Raw genomic sequence first — 26,968 nt, forward strand, 5'->3', positions numbered from 1 at the left:
TCCCTCCCCTCCACCCTCCCTGCTTCCCTGTCCCTCCCACTCCTACACCCCCTATTCCCTCTAACACTGCTATACCGTTATACCGTTCCCTTCTTCCTCTATACCATATTCACTTCTCCCCGCTATGCTCCTATCCTACCATCCTCCTATCCTCCCCAGGCCTTATAGCCTTCTAAACTGCCCCCTTGGGAGCTACCCCCAATCCCGGCAAGAAGGCGACACAGACACTACTCCACTGAGGCATCTATGGTCCATTTTTTAATGGCTTTTAATGGCCAGTGCTGTACAGTGGACAGACAGGGGGACGGGACATGGGCAAGGAAGGGCAGGCTGACCTGGAAAAACCTGTCTGGATGCTATAGAGTCCCTTATTTGGCACTGAGACAACCTGGAGTGCCCACAAGTCCAGGCTGGGTGGGCTGTGGTCTGCCTCCATTCATACTGAGGGCTGCAGTCCTTCTCAGTGCTAAACCCAGAGTTTGTGAGAACAGGGTTTAAGGCCGGGCCGGGGGTGGCTTTGGGGTGATGACAGTGGGGGCTGGCCCCCTCTCACCTTCAGCTCCAGGTGAGGGAAGGGCTGGAGCAGCTGCTATGAAAGGTGTGATTGGGGTGAGTTGACCTGGGGGTGGGGGTTGCCAGGAAGAACACTGGCTGGGGGCTGGGGGTGGGGTGGGGCCGGCTGTAAGTTGACCTTACAGAGCACTGGACACAGAGGGTGAGGGGCCGGTGTGAGATGGGACGCAGAGCACAGTGCTGGGCGGAGGCCTGCGGGGCAGCAACACACCGAGGCCCCCAAGAACCTGGCAGAACCCTGGGGCTGCACGACAGGCAGTTGGACCCAGAGAGGACGGCGTTATTGGCACAGGAGGAGGCGGAGCCCCCAGGCACGGCAGGCAGGGGTGGGGAGGGGGCCGCGGGGCCCTGGGGAGGGTCCCAGCAGCCCTCCCTGGGCAGGGCTGGCCCTGCCGGCTCAGAGGCCGGCAGGAAAGGAGGCGTTGTTGGTGGAGGTCTGGAAACAGCTTCTGTGGGCGTCCCTGGTGAGGCTGTAGGTGCAGTAGGCCACGGCGGAGCCCAGCGTCAGTCCCGTCATGTAGGACACAGTCATGGTGTTCCCTGTGGACAGGACCAGACCTGAGCTGGTGGGAGGCAGGCAGCGAGCAGGCCTCCAGGACCACGGCCGCTGTACACACACGGACAGACCCCAATCCAAGTGGACAAACCCAGCAGCCCCTCGACAAAGAGCTGCAGTTGAAGCCTCCGCATCTCAGGTGACCAAGGCCAGCTCCCAGGGAGGGGCTGAGCAAGGACTGTGACCCGGGCCCGGCCTGCTTCTCTTTCTCTCCAACGGCTTCCCGGTCCTGGACACTCTGGGGTGTCTAATGGACTTCTGGAACCTATGGAACCCAACTCTGAGACTGCTCCCCACTAAAGTGCTCTCCCCACCTCAGATGACAACCCAGCCGTCCTGCCCTGAGCATCAGGCCCAGAGCTTGCGAGTCCTGTGAGCTCTGCCGTGAAAAACAGACTCCAGCACCACCTCCCACACCCCCTGCGCTCAGCACACCCCGCTCTGCTTCCCCGGGGCCTCTGCGTGCAGTCTCCCCTTGCCCTGTCACATGGCTGGTCCCCTCACTCCTTCCTCCAGGTCTTTGCTCAAAAAGTCATCGCCTCTGGCCCTGGCCTGGCCGGTTAGCTCAGTTGGTTAGAGTGTTGTCGTGAAACACCAAGGTTGCGGGTTTGATCCCAGGTCACAGCACACGTGGGTAAGCGACCAATGAATGCACAGTTAAGTGGAACAAATGAATGCCCCCCCCAACTCTAAATTCAATTTATCAATAAAACAAAAAAGTCACCTCCTCAGTGAAGCTTTCCAGGCTGCTCTGCTTGCATTGTGAATCCTCCCCCCCCCCCCCCCAGCTCACCCTTTCCCTGCTTTATTTTTCTCTGCTTTTCTGTGACTTGTCTGTTCCCTCCAGACTATTAGCCCTGGAAGTACAAGGATCATTGTTCTGTCATCACTGCGTCCCCAGCACTTAGAACAACAGCACCTGGCACACATCAGGGCCTCACCAAGTAGCTGTGGAATGTATGAAGTGACCAAACAATGTCCTCACTCACGCCTGTGAGCTCCGAGACCCACGTGCGCCCTCTGGCTGTGTGGTGGTGGCTTCTGTGGTCCTGCTGTCCTGGCCTGGCAGTGCTCAGGCGTCAGGCTGGCCAAGCAGGGCCTTACCTGCCAGCTCCCGCTGTCTGGGGCCCACTTTGCCAGCTGCCAGGATCATGGGCACGCTGCCGAAGTAGCCATTGCTGATGCCCATGAGCAGGGAGAAGACGCAGGGCCAGGCCGGGTGGCGCAGGGCAGGCGTGCCGCTGGGGTAGACGCACAGGATGAAGAGCGGGATGAAGACCACACGAAGGCAGGAGCAGGCCAGCAGATGGGTGCCCCGCCAGTCCATGGGCAGAGCCGCCAGGATCTGCAGAGAGGGAGCCAGGCGTGTGAGCCCCACCTCCCCCGGGGCCCCTGCAGCCTCCAGGTGTGCCCCCTGTCCCCAGTCACAAAGAAGACCGGCTTTGTCCACGAAAGCCCACCAAACCCCCCGATACAGCAGTCCCTGCTGGGTACACGGGACCCGTCCAAACACCACACCTGTTCCCCGTTCATCCCTACACTCTCCACCCGATTTGAGAAAAGAGGGCATGGTGCCCAGAGGGTCAGGCCCCCCAAGCAGCAGGACACAGCAGGACTGGGAGTTGAACCCGCTGGCTCCCTCTTGAAGCACAGACTCGAGTTTCTTGGACCTTTCAGCTGTGTGGCCTCAGGCAAACAGAGGCAGATGGTTTCCCCTCGCTGAGCCCCAAATTCTCATTCCTCTAGACAAGGCTCACAGGAGGGCTGCCCCCAAACCTGACCCCGGACCTGTGCTACACTCCTAGTATATGATGTCTGGCTCCTTGAGCCATTTCTGGGGTCCCTGTCCCTCTGGGGTACTCCTGGTGCTGTCAGAGACCCGTTAGCTATGAGGACAGCAGCCTGCACCTGCCTGTGGGACACAGAGGACACTCCAGGGCTGGCCTGGGGACCCACTGGGGCCGTCAACGGCCAGGGTCTGAGACAGGGCCCCTGTTCGACTCCCACCCTCTGAACCTGGGAGCCACGAGCATCCTTAGCTCAGAACCACTGTGGCTCCCAGGGTGGCCCCGGCCATCTGCCGCCCCCACCTGTGACATCCTCTCCCCTGTCCCGGGGTGGGGGCGGGGGTGGAGGCAGGGGGCGGGGGCGAGGGTGGAGGGTGGAGGCGGGGCCCACCTTGCCCACAAAGTCAGAGAGGTTGAACACGGCCATGATGAGAATGGGCAGCCACTCGCCCAGGACGCAGTGCCGGATCTCGGACTCGAGACCGGGGAACAGGCACAGAGTGATGAAGTAGGTCACGGCGATGGACAGCATGTCGGCCCAGATGACACGGGCCACCACGTACCGGTGCAGCAGCAAGGCTACGGCAGGGGGCTGGGGTCAGGGGTCAGCACCCTTGCCCACCCCCCGCCTTAGCGCCGCCACCCACGGGTGCTGGGGAGCGCCCGGCGCCCAGCCCGGCCCCCACCTCTGAAGGAGGGCCAGGTCCGCGTGACTCTGGCCTGAGGCACGTCAAAGCGGGTGTAGGCTCCCTTGCTGCTGACGCCCACGTCGTGGGCTGGGCTGTCCTTCGGGGACCCGCTGTCGGCCCGCGCGGGGCCTCGGTTCTCCTGCAGGACAGTGGGACGGGGTTTAGGTGGGGGCCCGCCCTTGTTTCCTCACTGTCCCCCAAACACACCGAGCTCCTCCGGGCCGCTGACCCTCTGCAGCTCTGCCCGCTGCCAGGGCCTTTCCTGTGGCTCTTCCTGTCGCCCCTTCTGCTCCCCGCAGGCCAGGTGTCAGCGGCCCCCTGACCATGAGGGCTCTCCCATCTCCCTTTTCCTGGAGCCGCTCTGGTTTTGGCATGCTGCCCTTCTCAGGGTCTCTGCGCCCCAAGGGGGACAGCATCTCTGGCTGGCTGCAGTGTTCCCAGCACAGGGCCCCAGGTGACTCGGAGGATCAATGTCTGTGAGAACATCCCGGCTCTCCCTGTCCGGCCCTCGGGCGGGTCGCAGGGCTCTCCTGAGCCTGGTCCTGCAGGTGCGGCCAGGCCTGCACACCTGCCGCCCGGGCCCTGTGGGGGCGATGCGGCCCCGCCGCCAGCAGAGGGCGCCCCCGGCCCCCCGGACGGCGCTGGGCGGGTCCGCCGCTGCGGCTCAGCCCGCAGCCCGGGCTGCTATCATCACCAGGTGCCGCTCAGCGCACAGGTGTGTGGCGCTTCCAGGGGACCGCGGCCAGGACGGGGTGGAGGCTGCGCCCGGGGACGCAGGCGGCAGCGGGGGCTGCGGACTCACGAAGTGGATGTCCCCGGCCAGCACGTCGTGGTGCACGCGGTAGCCGGCCCGGTGGCCAGGGCGGCTGTCGCGGGGCCGCACGGTGTGGTGGCGCACGAAGCGGCTGCGCCGCACCAGCAGGTGCAGCAGGAAGCAGAGCAGCTCGAGGCCAGCGGAGACGAGGAAGAAGATGAGCGTGCTGGCGCGCTCGTCAGGCAGCAGCAGCTTGGTGAGGATGCGGCTCAGGGAGACCATCACGCCGGCCGTGCCTGCGGGGCGGGGGCGAGGGCCTGGGGTCCCCGCTCAGCCCTCCCCTCCCCCCTCCCCCGCACATCCACTCCCTCAGCTCCAGGCTGGCCCTGGCTGGCCGTCCCACCCCTGCCCCGGCTCCAGGCCATCTCCAGCCCCGGCATGCGGAGAGCTGCCGCGGAACGTGCCCACCCAGACCGCCCCTCCCTGACGCTGCTGCACACACCCCCTGGGAGCATGTCACTGCCTGCTGAGGCCATAGGGGGATGACACGCAGGGCCCTGTCTTCCCAGGACTCGGTGGGGAGGGACGCAAACAACTTAGAAAAGCGTGGACCGTGTGCAAGAGGGCAGGGGCAGCAGAGAGTGGGGGCCAGCGTCCTGGCTGGGGCGGCAGGAGGCCCGTCCCCGCATGGAAGGAGGACTTAGGAGACGCGGGTGCCCTCCTGCAGGGGGTGGCTGAGGGTGACGCTGCCCCGGGGAAAAAGGGGGCGGGGCCAGGGGACTTGGCCACCTTCACCAGGGGCCAGAGAGAAAAACCAGCCTGGAGGGCACATCCAAGGCCACTGGGTACGTGTGGGTTGGAGCACGGGGTACCATGTCCTGAGCAGGGGCAGGTGGGAGATGGTGGGGGGGCTCGGGAAAAAGCCAAGTGGGGGTGCCCAGTGGGGGTGGCTTGTGGGACTCCTGCTCCAAGGAGAACTGGGTGGTGAGGAGGTGTGGCTGACCACAGGGTTACAGGTGGGCTTACCCTCACACACATGCACTCACACACACTCACACGCTGACACAGTGCACGCCGCACACAGGCACAGGGACGACACTCCAGGACACTCTAGACCCACGTGCCGCGTGCCTGTCACATCACAAAGCTCACAGCGCCCAGCCAGGCAGGTCCAGGGCACGGCCCTGGGAAGAGGCTTCTGACACCCAGGCACCCCGGCGCCCCCTCCTGGGGCCTGCGGGTACTCACTCTCCCCGGTCATCACCCCCTGCGTGTACCGCTTGGGCAGCATTCCCGTGTACCCATAGAAGCTGGATTGCTGCACTTGAGAGAGAGAGAGAGAGAGAGAGAGAGAGCGAGAGAGGAGAGCAACCATGAGACACCACTCATCCTCGGTCGGCGTGGGGCAAAACTCCGGAACCTGAGAACACCATGTTGGGGGGTGCAGAGAGGGTGCCCGTGGCAGAGGCACTGGGCCACACCACCTCGCAGAGCATGATGGGAACAGCTCTGTCCACCAGACGGGGTGTGTCCTGCCTCCCCCAGGCCCGCCTAGGGACAGCCAAGCACCCTGACTCGTCTACCCAGTGAAACGTGAGCAGGAATGACAAGCGTCACTTCCACATGTGGCAGAGCAAAGCCCACAGGGAATTCCAGTCTTTTTCTCCCCCCACAGCGGTGCCCAGAGAGGCCCCGTGCTACGGACGGTGTGAGCCTCGGCCGCTCTGTGGGCCCGAGTCCCATCCACGGGCTGGACGTGCAGCAGGAGCCAGAAGTCAGTCTTGTTTTTTGAAACCACTGAGATTTATAAACTCCTTTGTTCCTACAGCATAAGCTCTCCCATCCGAACCCACACAGACAAACACGCACAGATGGACAGCCTGCAGCCAGGCGAGCCCCTGCCTGGATCAACCCTGAGCAGGGCTGGCAAACTGGGCTTTCCTGGTTCCTACCAACACTTTTCTTTTCTTTTTCTTTTTTTTCTTTTTTTTTTCTTTCTGAAGCTGGAAACGGGGAGAGACAGTCAGACAGACTCCCGCATGCGCCCGACCGGGATCCACCCGGCACGCCCACCATGGGGCGACGCTGCCCACCAGGGGGCGATGCTCTGCCCCTCTGGGGCGTCGCTCTACTGACCAGAGCCACTCTAGCGCCTGGGGCAGAGGCCAAGGAGCCATCCCCAGCGCCTGGGCCATCTTTGCTCCAATGGAGCCTTGGCTGCGGGAGGGGAAGAGAGAGACAGAGAGGAAGGAGGGGGGCGGGGTGGAGAAGCAAATGGGCGCTTCTCCTGTGTGCCCTGGCCGGGAATCGAACCCTGGTCCCCCGCACGCCAGGCCGACACTCTACCGCTGAGCCAACCGGCCAGGGCCTCTTTTCTTTTTCTAACAGGCCTGAGTACCCAGCCTGGATTGAGGACTTGAGTTCAGGAAGGCTTGCTTTCACGTACACCAAACGGCTTACTGGAGGAGACGCCGTTAGAGCCGGGCTTTGAAGCTGGATGTCGCCATCACAGGAGTGGCCAAGGGAGAGAACGAGCCTCTGTGACAGGCCCCCGGCCCCCCAGCCTGTCCCCAGCCTGTCCCCAGCCCCTACCTGTGCAGCCGAAGGCCACGGTGCCCACAGCGGCCAGGTTGATGGCATAAGCCTGGTCCCGGGAGAAGAACTGCAGCCACACGTCACAGATGCTGATGAAAAGGAGGGGGCCCAAGGCCAGGAGGTAGCCTGTGCGGGGGAAGAGACTCAGTGAGACAGGGAGCGGTGGGCCAGGGGCTCCCACTCATCCAGCCCTCTCGTAGTGCTAGGTCCGGGGTGCCCTCTCTCTGCCACTGCCCTTAATACTTAGAGAGCTGGGGTACACTAGGGGTCTAAGAGGGACACCTGGAGGGCTTCCCGGAGGAGGTGCTGTCTGAGCCGGCCCTTGAAGCTGGATGTCAACATAAAGAGGAGTGGGGAAGGGAAGCAGACTAGGCAGAGGGAAGAGCATGGGTCCTGGGACAACGAGGGGCACAAAAGCCTTCCCCGGGGCAGATAACATGCTAGTGTGTGTGGGGGGGCACCCACCACAGGCCTGACCTTTCATACGCTGAGCCCCATGACGTGACTAGCAGGGGTGCCCATTTTACAGACAAGGGGAGTGACGAGCGGGGACACTGGGGGAGAGCTGGGAGCCCCTGGGGGACACACACCCGCGGTGATCCTTGTGTGCAGGCTCAGTCTCTCCACCAGCGCGTTGTTCAGGAGCACGGCCACCAGCGCCACCAAGATGTAGGTGAGGCTCATGTCGAACACAATCGAGGTGCCTGGGCGGGGCGGCCAGCAGCAGGGGCTCAGGGGGGGCCCTCACGCCCTGTCCCTCCCCGGCCAGGCAGCGTCTTCTCAGTATGATGGCTCAGAGATGGCCACTCTGAGGTCACTCAGCAACTCACGGCTGAGCCAAGATTTGAATAAAATGGGCTCCCCCCAGCAGGGTCCCCGCCGTGGGGTTTCTGGAGCGGGGCGGCCAGGGCTGGGCCTACCTGGGAACTTGTGGTGCAGGTAGTCCACGTCGGTGATGAAGCTGTTGTACGGCAGCAGGAAGCCCACGCCCGCCAGCAGCATCGCAAAGTAGATGGCGTGGTAGCGGTCGTCAGGCGCGGGGCCCTCTGCTGCTAAACCCAGAGACGCCGGGTGAGCCGTGGGCAAGCCCACCCAGGGCCACGGCCACGGCACCAGGGCTGCTAGCCACCACCACGGCCGCCGTCACCGTAACCGCAGTCCACCATAAGCCGCAGCCCTTGTGGCATGGCATCCCACCGTTCCATGCCACTGTTCAACTGTCACAGTCATCAGAACCACGGCTAACTTGGCCACCACCACGGCCCCACCATCACCGTGGCCACTGCCACCATATCCAAACCACCAATACCCAATCAAAAGTCACCAAACAGGCCCTGGCCAGTTGGCTCAGTGGTAGAGAGTCGGCCTGGCATGCAGAAGTCCCAGGTTCGATTCCCGGCCAGGGCACACAGGAGAAGCGCCCATCTGCTTCTCCACCCCTCCCCCTCTCCTTCCTCTCTGTCTCTCTCTTCCCCTCCCGCAGCCGAGGCTCCATTGGAGCAAAGATGGCCCAGGCGCTGGGGATGGCTCCTTGGCCTCTGCCTCAGGCGCTAGAGTGGCTCTGGTTGCGGCAGAGCAACGCCCCGGAGGGGCAGAGCATCGCCCCCTGGTGGGCAGAGCGTCGCCCCCTGGTGGACATGCCGGGTGGATCCCGGTCGGGCGCATGCGGGAGTCTGTCTGACTGTCTCTCCCCGTTTCTAGCTTCAGAAAAATACAAAAAATAAAAACCCACACAAAAAACAAAAGTCACCAAACACCAACTTGACCAGGTGGTGGCGCAGTGGATAAAGCATTGGATCAGGATGCAGAGGACCCAGGTTTGAAACCCCAAGATCCACCAGCTTGAGTGCGGGCTCCTCTGGCTTGAGCACAGGCTCACCAGCTTGAGTGTGAGATCATAGACATGACCTCATGGTCGCTGGCTTGAGCCCAAGGTCGCTGGTTTGAGCAAGGGGTCACTCACTCTGCTGTAGCCCTCCCACCAAGGCGATATGAGAAAGCAATCACTGAACAACTAAGGTGCCGCAACGAAGAATAGATGATTCTCATCTCTCTCCCTTCCTGTCTGTCTGTCCCTATCTGTCCTTCTCTCTGACTCGGTCACACACAAAAAAAGTCACCAAACACCATGATCCCCGTTGCCATAGCACCCACCATGACTATCTGTGGTCCATTATCGCCATAATCACGGCCCCTGTACCACCAGCATCACACTGCCATCACTCTGGCTTCCGTCCCTCCCCACAGCCATGGTCGCCTTCATCACCGTCATGGTGACTCACTAAAACCACCAGCATCACCATGGCCACCACCCACCTTCAGGGCCACAGCTGCCCTAGTCATCAGACTCTTGAGGTTCCAGCCTGTCTGTGACCTTCCGAAGCACCTGCCTCACAGACTGGCCCAGCCAGCCTCCCCACTCCCGAGCCCGTTTCCTGTAGCACACCCAGACGTGCATACAGACAGCTCCGCCTGCACCTCATCTGTGTCTCTGCGTGTCTGTCCACTGTCTCTGCATCTCCTACCGGCTCCGTTTCTCTGGTTGAACCCTGACTAATCCAGCCACCGTCACTATGGCTACCGTCCGCTTCGATGGCTGTGGCTGCCAGGGCCACTGCCCTGTGACCTCTACTGTCACACCTGGCCTGGAGAAAGAAGTCCGGCGCCATGGGGATGGGCCCCGGGCTGGCTCTGTCCATGCACATGGGCACAGGGAGGGGTCCACCACCACGGGGCCTGGCGAGAACTTCCACTCCTGCCTGCAGAGAGGGCGGTGGGGCCTGAAGGGGTACCAGTATGAAGGGCCTGAAGAGCCACCCCCAAAACGAGCTGTCACTCGGCAATGTTTTGTGGGCGCTGTGCACATGGAGGGTGGCACAGGACGCTGCCCTTTCCCGGAGGCAACAATGTGTTGCCCCAGGTTCCCGAGCAAAGGAACTGAAACTGGGCCCCACACACTGCACGCTGGATCCCAGGCCACCCGCCTCTTTCCTCTGGGCTCAGAGGGGGTGAGGCCCTTGCCCAGGGTCACACAGCTGGGCCAGAGCCAGGCCACTGACCTCACGCCAGCCTCCTTTCAGGCCCTTTTCCGTCTCCACTGAAGCGAGGCCTGGCTTGCTTTGGCCAGTGGCTGTGACAGAAGCGAGCTGGGCCACTTCAGATAGAAGTTCCACTCACGGGTCAGTGCGTGAATTGCCTGTGCCCTCCCTGCTGGGCCAGGGGGCACGAAGGCCACGTGCAGAGGGCGCCCCCTCAGCCTGGCTCCGTGACCCGCACAGGAGACACGGCCCGCAGGTGAAGGCACTGAAACCCTGGGCCTGCTTGTTACCGCTGCTGCCCACGCGCCACGCCGCCCAACCACGGAGGGAATGCCCACGTGGCCGGCTCTGCTACGGGCCGGACACACGCCTTGCTGCACCCTCACTCACCAGAGTCCGTGGGAACTGGGGTGCCCCTGGACCCGGCACCCCGCCCCCGAGCCGCCCCGGCGGCTGCCTCCTCGTCCAGCCCGCAGCTGTCGAAGCTGAAGCTGGTCACCACGCTCCTGTCCGGCGTGCCCGCCACGCTGGGCTCCCTGAGGCGCTGGCTGCCCGCGGAGCCCATGGCCGCCCGTGCTGCGGAGAGAGGGGGGCTGAGGGAGCGGCAGGGGGACCCCCGCCCCTGCCCCAAGCCTGCGCCCCGGGACCGTCCCCGCTTTGAAACAGCGCGATGCAGCGCGCAAACCTCAGCAGAGGGGGATATCGCGGGATTTGAACAAACCTAAGCGGAGGGTGGTATCGCGGGATTTGTTTCTTAAGACGTGTGGGCCAGGATGGAGAGCTGCATGGGGGTGGTGGCCGTGGGCATGGACACAGAGGGAGGGGGAAGCAGTTTGGAGGTGGGATGTCAGGACAACAGACCACACTACTGAATACCGTGCCAGCGCTGTGCTCGCAGGGGCCCACCATCTCCCTCTGGGAGGAGGGGTCCGTAGTCACTCACTTTACAGCCAAGGAGAGTAAGGGTCAGAGGGTGAACAAGCCCCCCTCCCCCACCACCCCCATCTCACAGGCAGGAAGTGAGGGAGCCCCAACCCAAACTCAGGCCTGCGGACACTCTGAGCCACCAGGACCCTGTTTTGGGGGGGGTTAGTTACCTTCACTGGCAGAAAGTCCTTCCTTCGGTCTTGCCTCCGTTTCCCTTGCTTCAATTCCAATCTGCTCGTCCTCCTCTTTGAAGGAAGGAAGGAGCTAATTGATCCATGGAGAGACATACCCACTATGTAGATACCCACTGTGTATGTGTGTGAGGGGGGGGGGGAGTGGGTAGTTTTTTACTTAAAACATTTATCAATTTGTTTTCCTAATGACATTCATTTATCTGATCGCAAAAAGGATCCGAGACAGAGATGGGACATGGTGGCATCGGCCACTGAGTGTGGTACCTCTGCAGCCCTGGCCCCTCATGAGCATGTGTGGGAGAACCCATGAAGGGAGCTGGGGGAGGGTCCCTTTCCTGAGGGGGCCCATGTGCCCAGAGTTACCCTGTTTCTCTGAGGAGGGCCCCCAGCTGTGCTCACTGCCCCCCCCCCATTGCCTGCTCATTTTCTCCAGCTCATTTGCCTCAGTTTACCTACTCCCCAGCCTCCAGACGGGTTACTGAGTGCCTCCCCAGCCCCATGGTTCCCCCTTTCTTGACTCCCTACAGATTTATTAATCAGGGCCTGGGAGCCCAGCGTTGGCTCTGCTTCCAGGGCAGTCCTGGGGGCTGGGGAGGTTCTGCCCCACCATCGAGGGCTGACCGGCTGCTGGGCGCCATGAGCAGCGGGGAGAGGATGGGAACCTCTCCTGCTGGCGGCTGGGAAGCCAGACACAAGCCCCCTCAGGAGCCCCTCTTCCTGAGCCCCAGCCCTGGATCTGAATGACTGTGGCCTTGGGCAGGATCACCCACTGGACGCTTGGAGACCCCTGGGTTGCCCACCAGCTTCCTGCTGCAAACAGGAGAGGCTGGGAACGGGCAGCGGCAGAGCACCACCTACAACAACGGCCCGCTCCTCCTTGCAACCCGCTCAGGACAGAAAAGGGACCCAGCCCTGGGGGCCGCCTAGACCCCGACCCCCAGCGCCTGTTCAGCAGAGGTGCGGGAGACGCAGCGCCCGGGCTCGCCTGGCCTCTGTGTGAGGCGCCCACCCCGCGGAGAGGCCACACCACCCAGGGAGGTGGATGTGCTCCGCATCCAGCTGGGAGGCGGCTCCGCTGTCCCCTCAGGCTCTGTGGTGAAGCAGGCAGCTGCCACCCACACCGGGCCCCAGCCGCTGTCCCCACAAGCTCCCCAGGCCCTCTCCTGGAGGTGGGGGGAGGGCGGGTCTGGCTACTCCGGATGCCCCATGCCCCTAACACGACCTCACTGGCCTGGGCAGAGGCTGCACGGGAGGTGGGCGGTGGGTGGGGGTGACTGAGGACTGTCTCCTGCCTCTCCTGGGCTGCCAGACCTCCAGTTCGCCCCTCCACAGACCCCCTCACCAGCAGCCCAGAGCCTCAGACTGACCCCCACCACCCCACGCCTCCTCCTCCGATGTCCCCCTTTAATTAAAAATTAGAACATGCATATGGGCTTAAAGATCCAAAGAATGCACAGGGCTCTCCTCTGCTCCCCCTACCCCACCAGGACCCTTCTGTGCCTGGCCCAGGGAGTGGCCAAGAAGACCCACTGGTCACCCCGTGGACCTCAGTTTCCCCACTTCCTGTTGTGGACGAGGAGGATGAGGTGCTCGGCAGTCACACGTGCCACCACGTCAGCCAGCTGCCACGTCAGCCGCCACGTCAGGCCCCAGAGGGCTCCCAACCCCAACAAGTCCAGAAAAGCCGGCTCACGCCGCCACTTTGTAGACAAGGCAACTGAGGCACAGAAAGCCATGTCCACGTTTGGCTCCCCCATTGCAGCTGCGACTGAGTGGACACTGGTTCTGCATGTGCCCCAGGGCGCTGTGGAGGCACTGGGCATCTGGACCCCACGGTCAGGTTGATCCCCTCGGGCTGTGCTCCACCTCCAGAGGGGACAAAGGAACCTGAATTCTATGTGGAAGGCCTCACCCCGCTCGTGGGCCCCCAGCCCTGGGCAGCTGGATGTCCTCGGATGGCCCTGGCCCCGTGCCTAGGCTGGCTTAGGAGTTGTCTGCCACTCTTTCCGCAGCCAAGCCTGCTAGACTGCCCCAACACCTCTGGGTCGGTTCGGCCCACAGGAAAGTGGATTTCAAGATCCTTCTAATCGACCCCTTTCTGGAGCCCCCCCCCACGCCTCAGGGACAGCTGAATGCACGGGCCACAGGCTTTGCCTGCCTGGCTAGTGGCTGGGGCAGGGGACAGCTCCTTCCTCCCATCCTGTCCTGGTTCCTGCAGTTTCCAGACACTGGCAGTAACCCCCGATTCCACCCCATCCCTGCTTCTGTCTGCCCGGTTCCATCAGCAAAAAAGTTGGTTTCCAAGCCTGCACCCCTAGGCAAAGGGCACATCCCCAGGTCACTACGAGTTCCCGGGGAAGGAGGTGGCACCAAGACCGGGCAGGCTTGGGTCCACCAGCCACTCTGTCCGTCCCGGGTCTGGTCCTGCGCTCACAGATGGGCGAATGAGGGGGCTGGCCTGGTCCGGATGCTGGGAGCGGAGCGGGTAGGAGCCCCCTGTCCCGGGGACAGGGAGTGGGCTGGGAGCTTGGAGTCCTCAGAGTCACGCGCCCGCGCCCCTAGACTCGGCGGCCCGAGCCCGCGCGGAGTGGGGCCGTGCGCGCGCCGCAGACAAAGGCTCCGACAGGTCCCCGCATCCCAGCCCGCCCTCGTCCCCGCCCGCCACCTCCGCGGTGACCGCTTACCTCGGTCTGGCTCGGACCTGGGGTCCTCGGCGCGTCCGACCCCGCCTGAGCCCTCCGTCCCCGCGCCGGGACCCCTGGGCGCACGCGCCCCACCCCCACCCCGCAGCCCGCCTCGGGCCGGGCGCCGCCGGCGTCCTCCGCGGGTGTCTCTCCGCCGGCTCCCGGGTTGGCGAGCGCGTCCCGGGGGCTCAGAGGCACGTCAAGCACAACGGGAGCCCCTCGCCCCGCCCCCCGCGCGGAGCCCCGCCCCGCCCCCTCCCTCGCCGCCCCGCCCCGCCCCCTCCCTCGCCGCCCCGCCCCGCCCCCCCTCCCTCGCCGCCCCCTCCCGCTGCCTCCGCAGAGGCGAGGGCGGGGCTGAGGCTGAGGTCTCGCCGGGCACGACACCCCAGCGAGGACGTGCTGGCGGGGCATCCCCGGGGAGACCTGCGGTTAGCCGAGCCGCCACCCCGCCACCCGCCATACCCTAATGCTCCCCGCCTTGTACCCAGGCCTAGCACCCCCACCTCTGCTCCCCTGGGAGGAGGCCTGTGGGTAGGTGAGTGGGACAGGTCTCTCCGGGGCTGGAGACCCTGCACATTCCAGCCAGGTTTAGGGGCCGCGGTCGCTCCACCCAGTACTGAGTCACCGAGATCAACGCAAGTGTCTGCTGGCAGCCAGGGCACGTGCGGGCTTCTACCAGGATGCCCTCCCCTCACTTTCCTCCTCCTGCCTGAGACCCTCCTCCAGCATCACCCAGGAGGCCCCAGAGGTGCTCTTGCCCACAGCTATGGTCAGCACCTGTGCTCAGGGCTGTGCCGGTAACTTCTAAAAGCCTGCCCCCCCCTCCCCCACCTCCCAGCTGAGGCCTGCTGTTTCCCTCTGCAGCCTCAGGGGTCAGTGGAGTGCCTGGCATACAGCAGGAGCCAAATGTTTGAAGGGCGGACCCAGCTGCGTGCAGAATAAGGCTGTGCTGAGTGAAGTGTGCTGGGACGGGGTCAATGTGTACTCCGCGTGGGCAGTGTCCCCTTCTGCTGCCCTCTGAGCCAGGGGACGTGGCCAGTTCATCCAAGTTATTACTCTTCAAGTTATGAGCCGGATGCTTCCATGAGCCTGGAGCTTTGGGAGGGCCCATGCAGGAAGCCATGCCGAGCTGTCCTGGGTGTGAATAAAAATGATTGGCCGTGTGTGACAGTGTTCTAGGTGCCGTGGGCACATTGGATTTCGACCCAATGTGGGGCACTGACGCCTAGAAGACAGCAAGACAGAGTGATGGACTAGACAGTCGTGTGTGACTGTGGGCTTGGGGTGGACATTACCTAGTGGTCAGGGAAGGCCACTCTGAGGAGGTGACAGTGAGTCCAGACACCTGGATGATGAGAAGGCGCCTGCTGTGGGGAGGCGTGTGGTCAGGGTGTTCCCGGCAGAGGGAAGAGCCAGTGTAGACCCCTGAGGCCAGAAAAACCTCACCGTGCTCAAGCTCTGAGAGAAGGGGACAGAGGAGGGGGGCCTTCTGGTGAGAGATGCAGGCGGGGCGGTGGGTGGCCCAGCCCAAGGGGCTCTTGTTGGCAGTGGGAAGGCCATGGAGTGTCTCCCTTGGGGGAAGGGGCGTGCTGTGACCCAGGTTTTGAAACCGGGGCTGCTGGTGGGAATGCAAATCGGAGCAACCCTTCTGGAAAGTAAATCGGCCTAAAAAACACGCTTACTCTTTGATCCAGAAAATCTAGCCCAAGGTAAGGATTCTAAATATAGAAAGGGTTTATGTATAAAGATGTTCGTCATAAAAGCCAAACAGTGCAAATAGCCGAATGACCCCAGAAGGGTGGACGAGTCATACTTATGACAGTCGGGGACAGACGACATAGTTATCTTCGAAAAACGCAAGAAAACCGGTGGACCAAGGTGTCACCGCCCAGAGAAATCTGAAGCCACCTCAAAGATGTACGGTTGTGAAGCGTTTAGAATAAGTACACAATCCCAGGCCGAGGGCAGTTTCAGAGAATACAGAATTCAGAATTCGATCAAACCCTTTAGAGAAGAGAGAGCCACAATGTGACCTAAATATTCCAGAGCACAGGAGCGGGGGAAAGGAATCCTTAACCCAACAGAGATTTCTGTGAGACGGTAACAGACCAGTCTCACCTGAGAACATCAGTGTCAAGTCCTGAATGAAATACTGTCGAGCATGGCCTGGACGTCTGCTCTCGGCCTGTCACTTCCCTCTCCGGCCGCCCGCCTCCGGGGTCCTAGCTGACATCAGGAGACAAGAGAAAGAAAGCAGACCCATAGAGAGTGGGAATGAAGAGTTAAATTACTGTTGTGTGTGGGCGACAGGACCATTCGGCTGGAAGGAACCCAGTGCCCCGAATGAGGACCTTTTGAGAGATTGCCACAGCCTTCCCCCTCAGGCACGACAATGAGACAACTGCGATGAAAGAAAAGGTTAATTTACAATGGCGACAAGACAGATTAAAAACTCCCTGGGATAATCTTCATTAGACATGTTCAATGACTACATGAAAAATATTTTAAAGGGACATTTAAAAAAAAAAAAAAAAGCCTTTCTTGAGGGACCCAGAGGGAAGACAGTGTGGACAGAAAGGCACGCCCCGTTCTTTGACGAGGTGTCATTTCTTACTACAAGTGTGAACGGGAGGTCATTTTTTTACTAACTCAATTCGCTTGTCTAACAACATCCCAGCGAGAATGTCCCAGCACGATGTCCTTTTCCGGGAAGTACTATGGATGGGCCGATTCTGAAATTCACACGGGAAAATGAATTTGCAAGAATGCGCAAGGAAAATTCTGAAAAAAGGAAGGGAGGGGCAGCTTGCTATAGACACAGAGCCGAAGCAGAGCTCCCAACTTAGAGCCGCAGGTGCGTGACCTCAGTGACATGGACCAAGCAAGGGCACAGGACGTATACTTCCAGAGGTCAACCCCAAAGCACACTCTGATAGGGGTGCTCTTCTTCTTCTCTTTTAAATAACTGCAGCTTTTCATATTAGTGGGAGAAAAATATTAGTGGATTATTCTGTAAATGGTATTTGTACCATCAGGTGACAATCTGAACATAAAGTAAAATCAGATCGCTACCTCATTCCTCATAGTAAAACCAAAACAATACCAGTGGCAACCAAAAAAAAAAAAAAAGTCCAGGTTTTTGTTTTTAATAATCTTGCAGAAAAGTTTTTCCTAAGCAAGATACAAAACTCAGAAGTCATAACGTTTGACTACATATTTCATGAAAGATACACAATGTATACGTGGAAAATCCTATCATAAACAAAACAAAAGAGATGATGCTAACGTGGGAAGAATATTTGCAGCATGTACAATGGGTGGTGGGCTGACTTCCTTTAATATGTAAAAAGTACCTACAAATCAAAAAGAAAAAACAACCCTGGCCGGAGAGCTCGGTTGGTTAGAACATTGTCTCCAAAGCTCAGAGGTTGCTGGTTTGATCCTTGGTCAGAACACATAGAGGATATTCTCCCCCCCCCCCCCACTCCCCTTCCTCTTCAAAATAAACATTAAAGAGAAAAAAAAAACCCAATAAAAAAAGATGAGTAAATTATATAAGAGGATAACTTACAAAAAAGAAATACTATGGCTTCAATGTATGAAAATGTGCCCAAGTCTACAACTAATTTACAAAGTACAGATTGAAACCACATTGAGAGGCCATTTCTCTCTTAGCACAGGAGCAAACCCAGAAAGTCTGAAGTCAGTCCTCACAAGGAGATGACGAGGTCTCCCCCTGCAGGGTGGTGGGAGTGCAAATTTAAATGCACAAATCCTTTGTTCTATTAATTCTACTTTTAAGGATTTATACAACATTATACTTGCATATTTGTTCAGAGCTGGCTAGCCAGGGGATATTTGCCACATTTTTGTAACAGGAAAAGACTAGAACCCACTTCAATGTCCGACAGCACCACAGCCATCAGGGTGGGAAGGAGCTGGGTGTGGAAGTGGTGGGCGGCTGAGACGCACGCGGTAGAGGTAGAGGCGCCTGGGTCGTGCTGTGGGCCGCCACGCCCATCGAGGGGCGGGATAATCCCCTGCCCTGCTAGTGTGCATTCACACTGGTGACACCGGCTGGCCAGAGGGGTGTCCGTTGCTGCAACAAACCAGAGATCCAGAAAGGCTTCACCTCCACACCTCTGCCACTGCCGTGAGCAAGTGCCCAGGCTCGGGAGATGGGAGGAGGGCAGCACAGCCACACGGCTGAGGCCACCTGGGCCAGCGGATGGGCAGCCAACCCCACCCCTCCACCCCGAGAGCAAGCCCACCGAGATCAGCAGAGCCTCCTAGGCCGCCACCCAAGATGCGAGAGCCGCAAACGCTGTCATGTGCCGCTGCTGTTTTGTGGGTGTTTGTGACACAGCATTGCTGAGGTCCATGGGCCATGTGTCCCGTGTCCCATGACCTGGCGTTGGAATGTCAACTCCTTGCCTTGCAGCATGCCTCACGGTCTCATGCACATGGACCTCATGGCACCCTTGGAAGATGCTCATGCCTTTGTTTACCTGTGGGGAACCTCAGCCCTCAGGAAACTCAGCAGGTGGTAAGAGCTCAGCCTACCTGCTGTGTGACCTAAGAGCTCAGCCTACCTGCTGTGTGACCCTAAGCCACTCACCTCCCCTTCTCTGTGTCTCATCTGGAAAAGGGGGCCTAAAAGGACTATTGGGAGAAGTGAAAGACATAACGTGCTTCACACTGCGTCCGTCCCTTCCTTCTCCCGGCCACCCTATGGGGTGGGACTGTTCCTGTCACCACCCATTTTACATGTGAGCAAACTGAGACCCAGAAGGGGCAAAGCTGAGTCCTGCGGCTCTGCCTCCTGGGTGCTCACCGCTCGTCACCGGGGCCTCTGGTGAGGGTGAGTGGCGGGCCCAGGAAAGTGTCCTCTGTGGGGGTGTCAGGGAAGGCTAAGCTTGGGGCCAGGCCTGCCGTCACTGCCCATGACACCTGGGCCTCGCTGGCAGCAGCAAGGACGCTGCTGATCAGTGTGTCTGTCCACCCACCCCTCCTTTGGAGAAAAGCCATCTGCCAGGATTAAAAAAAAATGCAGCCAATTAAGGCGCCATCGAATGAACCGGTGACGGGCTGTGGCAGGGACAGAGGGAGGCCTGAAGCCACGCTGCTCTGTCAGCTGGACTCGGGAAGGCAGCGGGTGGTATTGGGAGGAGAGGCTGTGTGGAGTCCGTATCACGGGCAGAGTGAGCGGGAAGCTGAGCCCACCAGGGACCAAGGCACCCGCTCTGTCCTCGTTTCACAGGTGTTGAGCGCTGTTCTAAATGGGTTCAGGTGCTCTCCCCTCAAACCATCTTTTGGGAGGATGGCCACCAGGGCCTCCTCCTTGGTCTAGTGGCTTCCCCCACTATGCCCTCCAACCTGCCTCCCACGGCAAACAGACTGAGCTTTCTGAAAGGTGTCCTTGTCCCACTAGCTCTCTCCTGTGATTCCTCAGCGCCATCAGAGCTAAACCCCAAAGCCCAAGTGTTCTACCCCAGCTGACCTCTCCCCCCCCCCCCCCGTCTCCTTCCACATAATTCACTTTCAAGAAATGGACGGTAAGGGTTGGTGGGCCGTAGGCCACACCAGCAGGAGTCAGCCCAGCTCTGCTCAGTCCAAGCTGATATAATTCCTTTAAAAGCTTGGTGGGCTTCCTGTGTGTCAGATTACCATTAGGTCAGTGCTGCATCCACACACCTCTTTGAGACATCCTCTCTCGTTTTGGGCTCTGGGACAAAGCCCTTAAATTTTTTTTTAACCCTCTCTAGTCTAGCCAAGATAGTTAAGGACATACACTTTTAAGATTCTTAGAAGCTTTCTCGCCCTGGCCGGTTGGCTCAGTGGTAGAGCGTCGGCCTGGCGTGCAGAAGTCCCGGGTTCGATTCCCGGCCAGGGCACACAGGAGAAGCGCCCATCTGCTTCTCCACCCCTCCCCCTCTCCTTCCTCTCTGTCTCTCTCTTCCCCTCCCGCAGCTGAGGCTCCACTGGAGCAAAGATGGTCCCGGCACTGGGGATGGCTCCTTGGCCTCTGCCCCAGGTGCTAGAGTGGCTCTGGTCGCGACAGAGCGACCCCCCCCCCCCAGGGGCAGAGCGTCGCCCCCTGGTGGGCGTGCCGGGTGGATCCCAGTCGGGCGCATGCGGGAGTCTGTCTGACTGTCTCTCCCCGTTTCCGGCTTCAGAAAAATACAGAAAAAAAAAAAAAAAAAGAAGCTTTCTCATCTAGCTGAGACAGTTTCAGGCACTGCCCTGAATATTTCTTAACCACGTCTTTTGCTCCTGACCTTGCTCAAGCACCTTGAGATTTTGCTTGGCCCAAGACCATACTTTACAGGCAATACTATATACGTTTGATCTTTGTCTCAGGGTGAAACCTTCCCTGGGCTTCCTTGAGCTTGTTATTCCTGGTGGCCAGTCCAAACAACCCTCCAGATGTGGGCCTTTGTGCATGAATATCAGGGGAGACAGTTTGGACGACCCATGTTGAATTTTCTAGAAAATTCCCAGCACTGCAGTGACAACAGCCACCAGCTGCCGGCCCACTGTCCATTCTTTCCCAGGAGCAGGATCCATTCCAGACGACCATGTCCCGCCACGACCCACCAAGCTGACTCAGCGTGGGGAAATGTGCCCACCCAAAGACCAGTGGGTATATTGAGGCATTTTCCTGTCCCCTCTAGCTGTAGCATGGGCACACTGTTTGCAGGGGAGAGGGGCAGTGACTCAGATCAGCTTAGAAAGAAACTAAATGTCTACAAAAAAAAAAAAAAGACACATAGTCATTTTGTTCACAGTAGTGAGAACCTGGAAACAGCCCAGGAGTCCCACCAGAGGAGAGAGGTAAGCAGACTGTGGTCCACTCACACCGTGGAATACTACGCAGCACTGAAAAGGAACACAGCACATATTCCCCCAACCACTAGGATGAATCCCAAGTGTGTGAGGCTGAGGGACAAAGACACAAGGAACACATAGGGTGCGGCTCCATTCACAAGAAGTTCTTGACTAGGCAGCCTGGATCTAAGAGGATCAAGATGGTGATTACCTTGGGGAAGGAAGGGCGAAGGGGGGAACCCACCGGGCGTGACGGTCATGCTCTGTCTCTTGAGAATGTGCCCATCTATCAAAACTCAGCAAATGGCCTGACCTGTGGTGGCGCAGTGGATAAAGCGTCGACCTGGAAATGCTAAGGTCGCCGGTTCGAAACCCTGGGCTTGCCTGGTCAAGGCACATATGGGAGTTGATGCTTCCAGCTCCTCCCCTGTCTCTCTCTCCTCTCTCTGTCTCTCTCTCTCTCCCTCTCTCTCTCTCTTCTCTAAAATGAATAAATAAAATAATTAAAAAAAAAAACTCAGCAAATGTTCACTTTAGATTTGTGCATTTGACTGCGGGTAAATTTTGCCTAAAGCACAAAACAAAACAAAGAGAAAACAAAAGCAAAAATTTCCCTCTAGCTAATGACAAGCATGTTCAGGGGTTAAGTAATACTGATGCCTGGCAGTGACTTTGAACTGCATTAAAAAAGTGAGGTGGGTGGGTGCGCGGGGAAGGGAGACAGAGGGCTGTCAGAATGCAGAGCACAGGGCGGGCAGTGAGCACACGGGCGTGGACTGCACAATTCTTTCGAGTCTTCTTTATGCTGACAGTGTTTGTAATAAAATATTGGGGAGAAGGGAGAAGAGAGCCCAGCTGTGCCCGCCACACCTGCCTGCCCCGCCCCACTGGGGCAGAGGCTGTGCCATCTGCCTCCTGCCGAGCGCAAACCTAATTATACCAAACTTATTAACTTAAGGCCCATTAGAATCTTCCCATCAACCTGGACACGCAGCCAAGAGCCAGGCAGAGACGGGAGTGAGAGGCCCGCGTGGGACTCGGCCGGGGAGGGGGTAGAGGCTGCCCTGGGCCCCGCCTCCGTCACCCCCTGGTGCGAAGCCCGTGTTCCTGACCTCCTGAGGAAAGGCCCCCCCCCCCGGGACTGCCCGAGCCCCAGGTCCAGAGACGAGAAGTCCCTTCCCCAGGACGCAGGGTCAGCCCCCTGTTCTGCCTGGGCCAGCTCAGCGCACAGCTGCTCCTGTCCCTTCATACAAACACTGCACTACGGTCAGACCCAGGAGAAAAACCAGCCATCTGGGCAAAAGGCAAACTGAATAAACAAGCACCCCGCCCTCCACACACACACACACGCACACACACGCACACGCACACGCACACGCACACCTGCCCTGTGGTGGACAGAGCGTCGACCTAGGACGCTGAGGTCGCCGGTTCGGTACCCCGGGCTTGCCTGGTCAAGGCACATACAAGAAGCGACTACGAGTTGATGCTTCCTGCTCCTCCCCCTGCCTTCTCTTTCTTTCTCCTCTCTCTAAAATCAATAAAAACACACAAAAAACCACCCTCCTGACTCTCTCCTAGGAGAGGCAAGGGACGGGGTGGGGGGAGGGGGGAGGCTGCTACGACGGGCAGCACCCAGCTCTGGGTCAGTGCACGGTCGGCTCCAACCACGCCTGCGACACCGGTCTGTCCTCAGCCCTCCGTCTGGCCTGCTGTCCCCTGGACTCCCTGCAAACCCCTAGACCGGGAGGCCAGAGGGAGCTGCATCCCAGGCCAGGCTCCCAGGACCAGGCCTCCCAGGCCACATGTGGCCCCCTGGGCCTCGCCCTCTGGGGACACCCGGGCCAGCCGGAGAGGTGGGCAGGAGGCCCCAGCGCTGTGCTGGAGGCTGGCCCGGTGGCGGTGGTGGGAGCTGCCTGGCGGGGCTCCAGGAGCTTTTAGCAGGAAGAGCTCTTCATTACAGGCCAGCGGCTGCCGGCTGCCGTGGGTAGGAACGGGGAATGGGAGCAGCCTGCCACTGCCCTTGACCTCCTTCCTCCCAGGGCTCCAGCCCTGGGCTCTGCCCATCCTGGACCCCACACCATCCTCCAGGGCCTCCCTACCCACCCCGTGGGCCCTCCCCAGCACACCAGCCACACCCCATTTCCAACCACCACCACAAAGCGACTCTTCCCCGGGCTTTTACCTGGGTAATTAGTTCCCTCGACCTGCCTATCAACACACACACTCCCCTCTCCCCGACTCCTATACATCTGTCAAGTCACAGCCCCCTCCTCCAGGGAGCCTCCCTGACTTGGATGGGGTAGGGATGACCCTGAGCACTCACTGGGTATCAGGTGTCATCTGAGGGAGGCTCGGTGACACCCCACTGTACAGATGGGCACCAGGCTCGAAGAGGCGACGACAGCACTTGCCCAGGTCCCGGGGAGGGCTGGGTGAATAGATTGCTGCCATCAGGGAGGGGGCAGAGTGACACGGGTCTGGCCTCCACTGTGCTGACCCCAGATGCAGGTGAGAAGGGTGATTAGATTCTCACAGATACATCACTTCCCAGTGTGCCCACACAGCAGCCCGCCCACGATTCCTCTGGAAATAACACGCCCATTTCAAAGGTGAGAAAACAGACACCACAGAGCCTCCAGGGCTGGCCCGAGGCTTCCCAGCCAGGCTCGGAGGGCGTGGCGGAGTCCAGCTTGGAGCCCAGGCCTGTCTGGACCCCGAGCCGGCACCCTTCCTGTGATTAGCAGCCCGCTGCAGTACGTGGCCACACCTGGGCCTTACCTGGGGCTTTCCTGGGCTCCCTCTGTGGCTTCTCCCCGGAGTCAGAATTTGCCCGTCAGACACGCTGTACGATGGAGCCTTTGTACTCTCTATTTACAAGAGGAGGCTTGTGAGCAAATTAGCAGGGTAACCAGGGAAAATGTTTGGCTTCCGTGGGTGGGAGCTGAAGCCATCTGTTCCCAAGTGCCGAGGAAACAGTGGAGCAGTCACGGGCGCCACCCCGCCCAGCAGAGCAGCGGAGTGCGCTGCTGTCTGGCCCCCGCAGGCTGTGTGTTCCCGGGCTGGGCGTTCGCCTTCTCTGGGCCTCCCCATCTGCAGCTGTGAAACCCGGGGGGCCTGTCTGGCCACGTGGAGCCCAGAACCTCCCTGCCTGCCCCTCCTCCCGTTCGCTCTCCTGGCTCCGAACCCCTCCCAGGCACATCAGGCGGTTTGGGGGGGTCTTGGCTACCAGTGGACTCCTTTGTTTTCTGAGCTGGAAATAAATAGCTTTATAAGATTATAATTCGCCAATCCAGAAATTTATGTCCAAGAATGGTAAACCAAGCAAGACATACCTCTCCCCAGAAGGAGAGCATGTGACCAGAGCCCTCTCTCTACGCAGCTCACCTCTGGGGTCCAGAAATGGGTGCGATCCTTGACTGGGGTATTCCGGAGATGGAGATGGAAATGATGAGATCGGTGGAGATGGAGGGAGGGAGGGAGGGAGCGCAGGAGAGAGACAGAATTACCCACACCCTTTCTGCTCTCAGACAGAACATGTTAGTGAAGCAGTTTGTTCGCTGAGTTACAACCCTTGACTATTTAGACCAGTGGCAGTCGACCTGGTCCCTACCGCCCACTAGGGGGCGCTCCAGCTTCCATGGTGGGCGGTAGCAGAGCAACCAAAGTATAAATAAAAAGATCAAGGCCCTGGCCGGTTGGCTCAGCGGTAGAGCGTCGGCCTGGCGTGCGGGGGACCCGGGTTCGATTCCCGGCCAGGGCACACAGGAGAAGCGCCCATTTGCTTCTCCACCCCCCCCCCCTTCCTCTGTGTCTCTCTCTTCCCCTCCCGCAGCCAAGGCTCCATTGGAGCAAAGATGGCCCGGGCGCTGGGGATGGCTCTGTGGCCTCTGCCTTAGGCACTAGAGTGGCTCTGGTCGCAACATGGCGACACCCAGGATGGGCAGAGCATCGCCCCCTGGTGGGCAGAGCGTCGCCCCATGGTGGGCGTGCCAGGTGGATCCCGGTCGGGCGCATGCGGGAGTCTGTCTGACTGTCTCTCCCTGTTTCCAGCTTCAGAAAAAAGAAAAAAAAAAAGAAAATGTTACTACTAACAGAGATACAAAAGTGGGCAGTAGGTATAAAAAAAGGTTGACTACCCCTGATTTAGACCTATAGCGTACGGGCCTTTGGACATTTGACCCTTGCCCCGGGCCTGGAAAATTCTGTGGCCAGCCTAGAACCCCAGTTCCAAACATGATACCTTCATTCATGTGGTTTCTTCTGCCCAGAAGACGCGTCTCCCTGGAGAAGCCTTCCTGCACTGTCAGGACATCGAGGGGTAGAGCCCCTCCCCAGGCCCAAGGTTGCTCTGGGCGCTGTCCTCCGGGGGACGGTCCCCACTCACGAGAAGGCTGGTGATGGCGAAAGGCGGCTCTCTCTTCCCTGCAAGCTTATCTTGGCGGAATTCTCTTAATCCTTTTGGAGGATTAAAGAAACTCAATGCGTGTCCCTTAATGCCGGTTAAGGATTTAATAGGCTTCAGGCTTCCAGGGAGTAAGAAAGCCCGGACAACTTGGTTTTTATTTTTTTTAATTTTTTACAGAGACAGAGAGAGGGATAGACAGGGACAGACAGACAGGAACGGGGAGAGATGAGAAGCATCAGTCATCAGTTTTTCATTGCGCGTTGCAACACCTTAGTTGTTCATTGATTGGTTTCTCATATGTGCCTTGACCATGGGCCTTCAGCAGACCGAGTAACCCCTTGCTGGAGCCAGCGACCTTGGGTTCAAGCTGGTGGGCTTTTTTGCTCAAACCAGATGAGCCCATGCGCTCAAGCTGGCGAGCTCGGGGTCTCGAACCTGGGTCCTCTGCATCCCAGTCCGACGCTCTATCCACTGTGCCACTGCCTGGTCAGGCACAACTTGGTTCTTTTTTTTTTTTTTTTCTGAAGCTGGAAACGGGGAGAGACAGTCAGACAGACTCCTGCATGCACCCGACTGGGATCCACCCGGCAAGTCCACCAGGGGGGATGCTCTGCCCACCAGGGGGCGATGCTCTGCCCCTCCGGGGCATCGCTCTGCAGCGACCAGAGCCACTCTAGCACCTGGGGCAGAGGCCAAGGAGCCATCCCCAGCGCCTGGGCCATCTTTGCTCCAATGGAGCCTTGGCTGCAGGAGGGGAAGAGAGAGACAGAGAAAAAGGAGAGGGGGGGGGAGAAGCAAATGGGCGCTTCTCCTGTGTGCCCTGGCCGGGAATCGAACCCGGGTCCCCTGTACGCCAGGCCAATGCTCTACCGCTGAGCCAACCGGCCAGGGCCACAACTTGGTTCTTGACTGGCCGAGTGACCTTGATCTGAGCTCTGTTCTTCTGCCTGTGAAACAAAAGGGGGCTGGTGAGGTCCGTGGTCCCTGAGACACTGTGGCCGATGGTGGTGACTGCAGGCCCGTAGGATGTAGATTAGGAACATCTCTCTCCCCACCTGCCCCGGGGCGCGGGGGGGGCAGGTAGGGGTGTCAGTCATGAAGTCGGAGGCTGGTTCTGGAGCCTGGAAGTCTGACATCAAGGTGCCAGCCGGGTTGGTTTCTCCTGAGGCCAGCTCTCCTGGGCGTGTAGATGCCAGATGCCACACAGGCAGGACATGCCGACCTGGAAACCCCTTTGTGGCTTGCAAAGTTTTGTTCTCAGTGGGGTTCGCCATCCGCCCAGGAATTGCTGGCTTCCACGGTTTGTGGGTGAACACCCCCGGATCGAAATTTTCCCTTTTCAGCCAAAGGTTGTGAGGGGTCTGATGGCTTCAAATCCAGTCCTGGCTCAGTTTTCTTGGGCTTCCAGGGGAAGTTTAATAACTGATGGTGTGGTTGCCTCCCACACCTTGGGAGCTGAGGGCGCTATGGGTTTCTCCACCTTGACCCGAGGAAGGAAGAGGCCGTCCGTCCGTCCGTCCGTCCGAGGCTCTTCTGGGAACTTGGGCCAGTGACGCCTCCTCCCTGGCCTTCCCTGGTCATCACATCCACGAGATGGGGTGCTGCTGGGCCAGAGTGGAAGGGCAAGCGTAATTCTCTGCACAGAACCTTCAACTAGGGGTGTGCTCACCAGCCAAAGCTGTGCGCACAGGTGCAAGGGGGAACCCCGTTTCTGGGTGCGGACCTGTCCTCTCCCAGCAGACAAAGCCACTCCCAGACCCTGGCTCAGACACCACCTTCATCTGCCAGGGCCCGAGCCTTCTCACTGTCCCTGGTGAAAACTCCCAGGGAAGAATTCTGATTGGCCCGGCTTGGGTCACATGGTCACCTGGGGGTTGAGGTTGGGTTAGGGTTGTGAGGGCGCTCTCTCCCCAGAAGGAAGGGCTGGCATTGTTG

At 59.7% G+C, this 26,968-nt stretch overlaps 1 protein-coding gene across 5 annotated transcripts; it reads right to left on the minus strand.

The window, feature by feature from the left end:
• Nucleotides 1-302: 302 nt before the first annotated feature.
• On the minus strand, nt 303-23,485 carry SLC29A4 (solute carrier family 29 member 4). 5 transcript variants are annotated; one of them, XM_066343343.1, is made up of 12 exons: nt 23,407-23,485; nt 11,090-11,183; nt 10,383-10,568; nt 7,875-8,006; nt 7,545-7,658; nt 6,952-7,080; nt 5,608-5,682; nt 4,408-4,655; nt 3,603-3,744; nt 3,308-3,495; nt 2,234-2,474; nt 303-1,113 (listed from the first exon to the last, which is right to left on the minus strand). In XM_066343343.1, exons 3-12 carry the CDS (start codon nt 10,555-10,557, stop codon nt 971-973), a joined length of 1,587 nt encoding a protein of 528 aa, XP_066199440.1. In that variant the 5' UTR covers nt 10,558-10,568; nt 11,090-11,183; nt 23,407-23,485; the 3' UTR covers nt 303-970. The 5 variants fall into 5 exon arrangements, with proteins under 5 accessions (XP_066199440.1, XP_066199441.1, XP_066199443.1 ...); XM_066343344.1 differs by having other exon boundaries at nt 11,090-11,164; nt 23,407-23,483; XM_066343346.1 differs by lacking the exon at nt 23,407-23,485 and adding an exon at nt 13,798-13,957 and having other exon boundaries at nt 7,875-8,003; nt 11,090-11,164.
• Between the last annotated feature and the right edge of the window lie 3,483 nt (nt 23,486-26,968).

This window comes from Saccopteryx leptura, chromosome 6 (assembly GCF_036850995.1).
Source record: "Saccopteryx leptura isolate mSacLep1 chromosome 6, mSacLep1_pri_phased_curated, whole genome shotgun sequence".
Lineage (NCBI taxonomy): Eukaryota > Metazoa > Chordata > Mammalia > Chiroptera > Emballonuridae > Saccopteryx > Saccopteryx leptura.

Bases quoted from the DNA above. Each gene is read 5' to 3' on its own strand.
- SLC29A4 (XM_066343343.1), bottom strand. From the start codon at position 10,557: ATGGGCTCCGCGGGCAGCCAGCGCCTCAGGGAGCCCAGCGTGGCGGGC. The intron at 7,659-7,874 runs GTAGGCCCAGCC...CGCCCCGCCCAG, and splicing joins CCTGCACCACAAGTTCCCAG to GCACCTCGATTGTGTTCGAC. The intron at 3,496-3,602 runs GTGGGGGCCGGG...CCCCTGCCGTAG, and splicing joins GACCTGGCCCTCCTTCAGAG to CCTTGCTGCTGCACCGGTAC.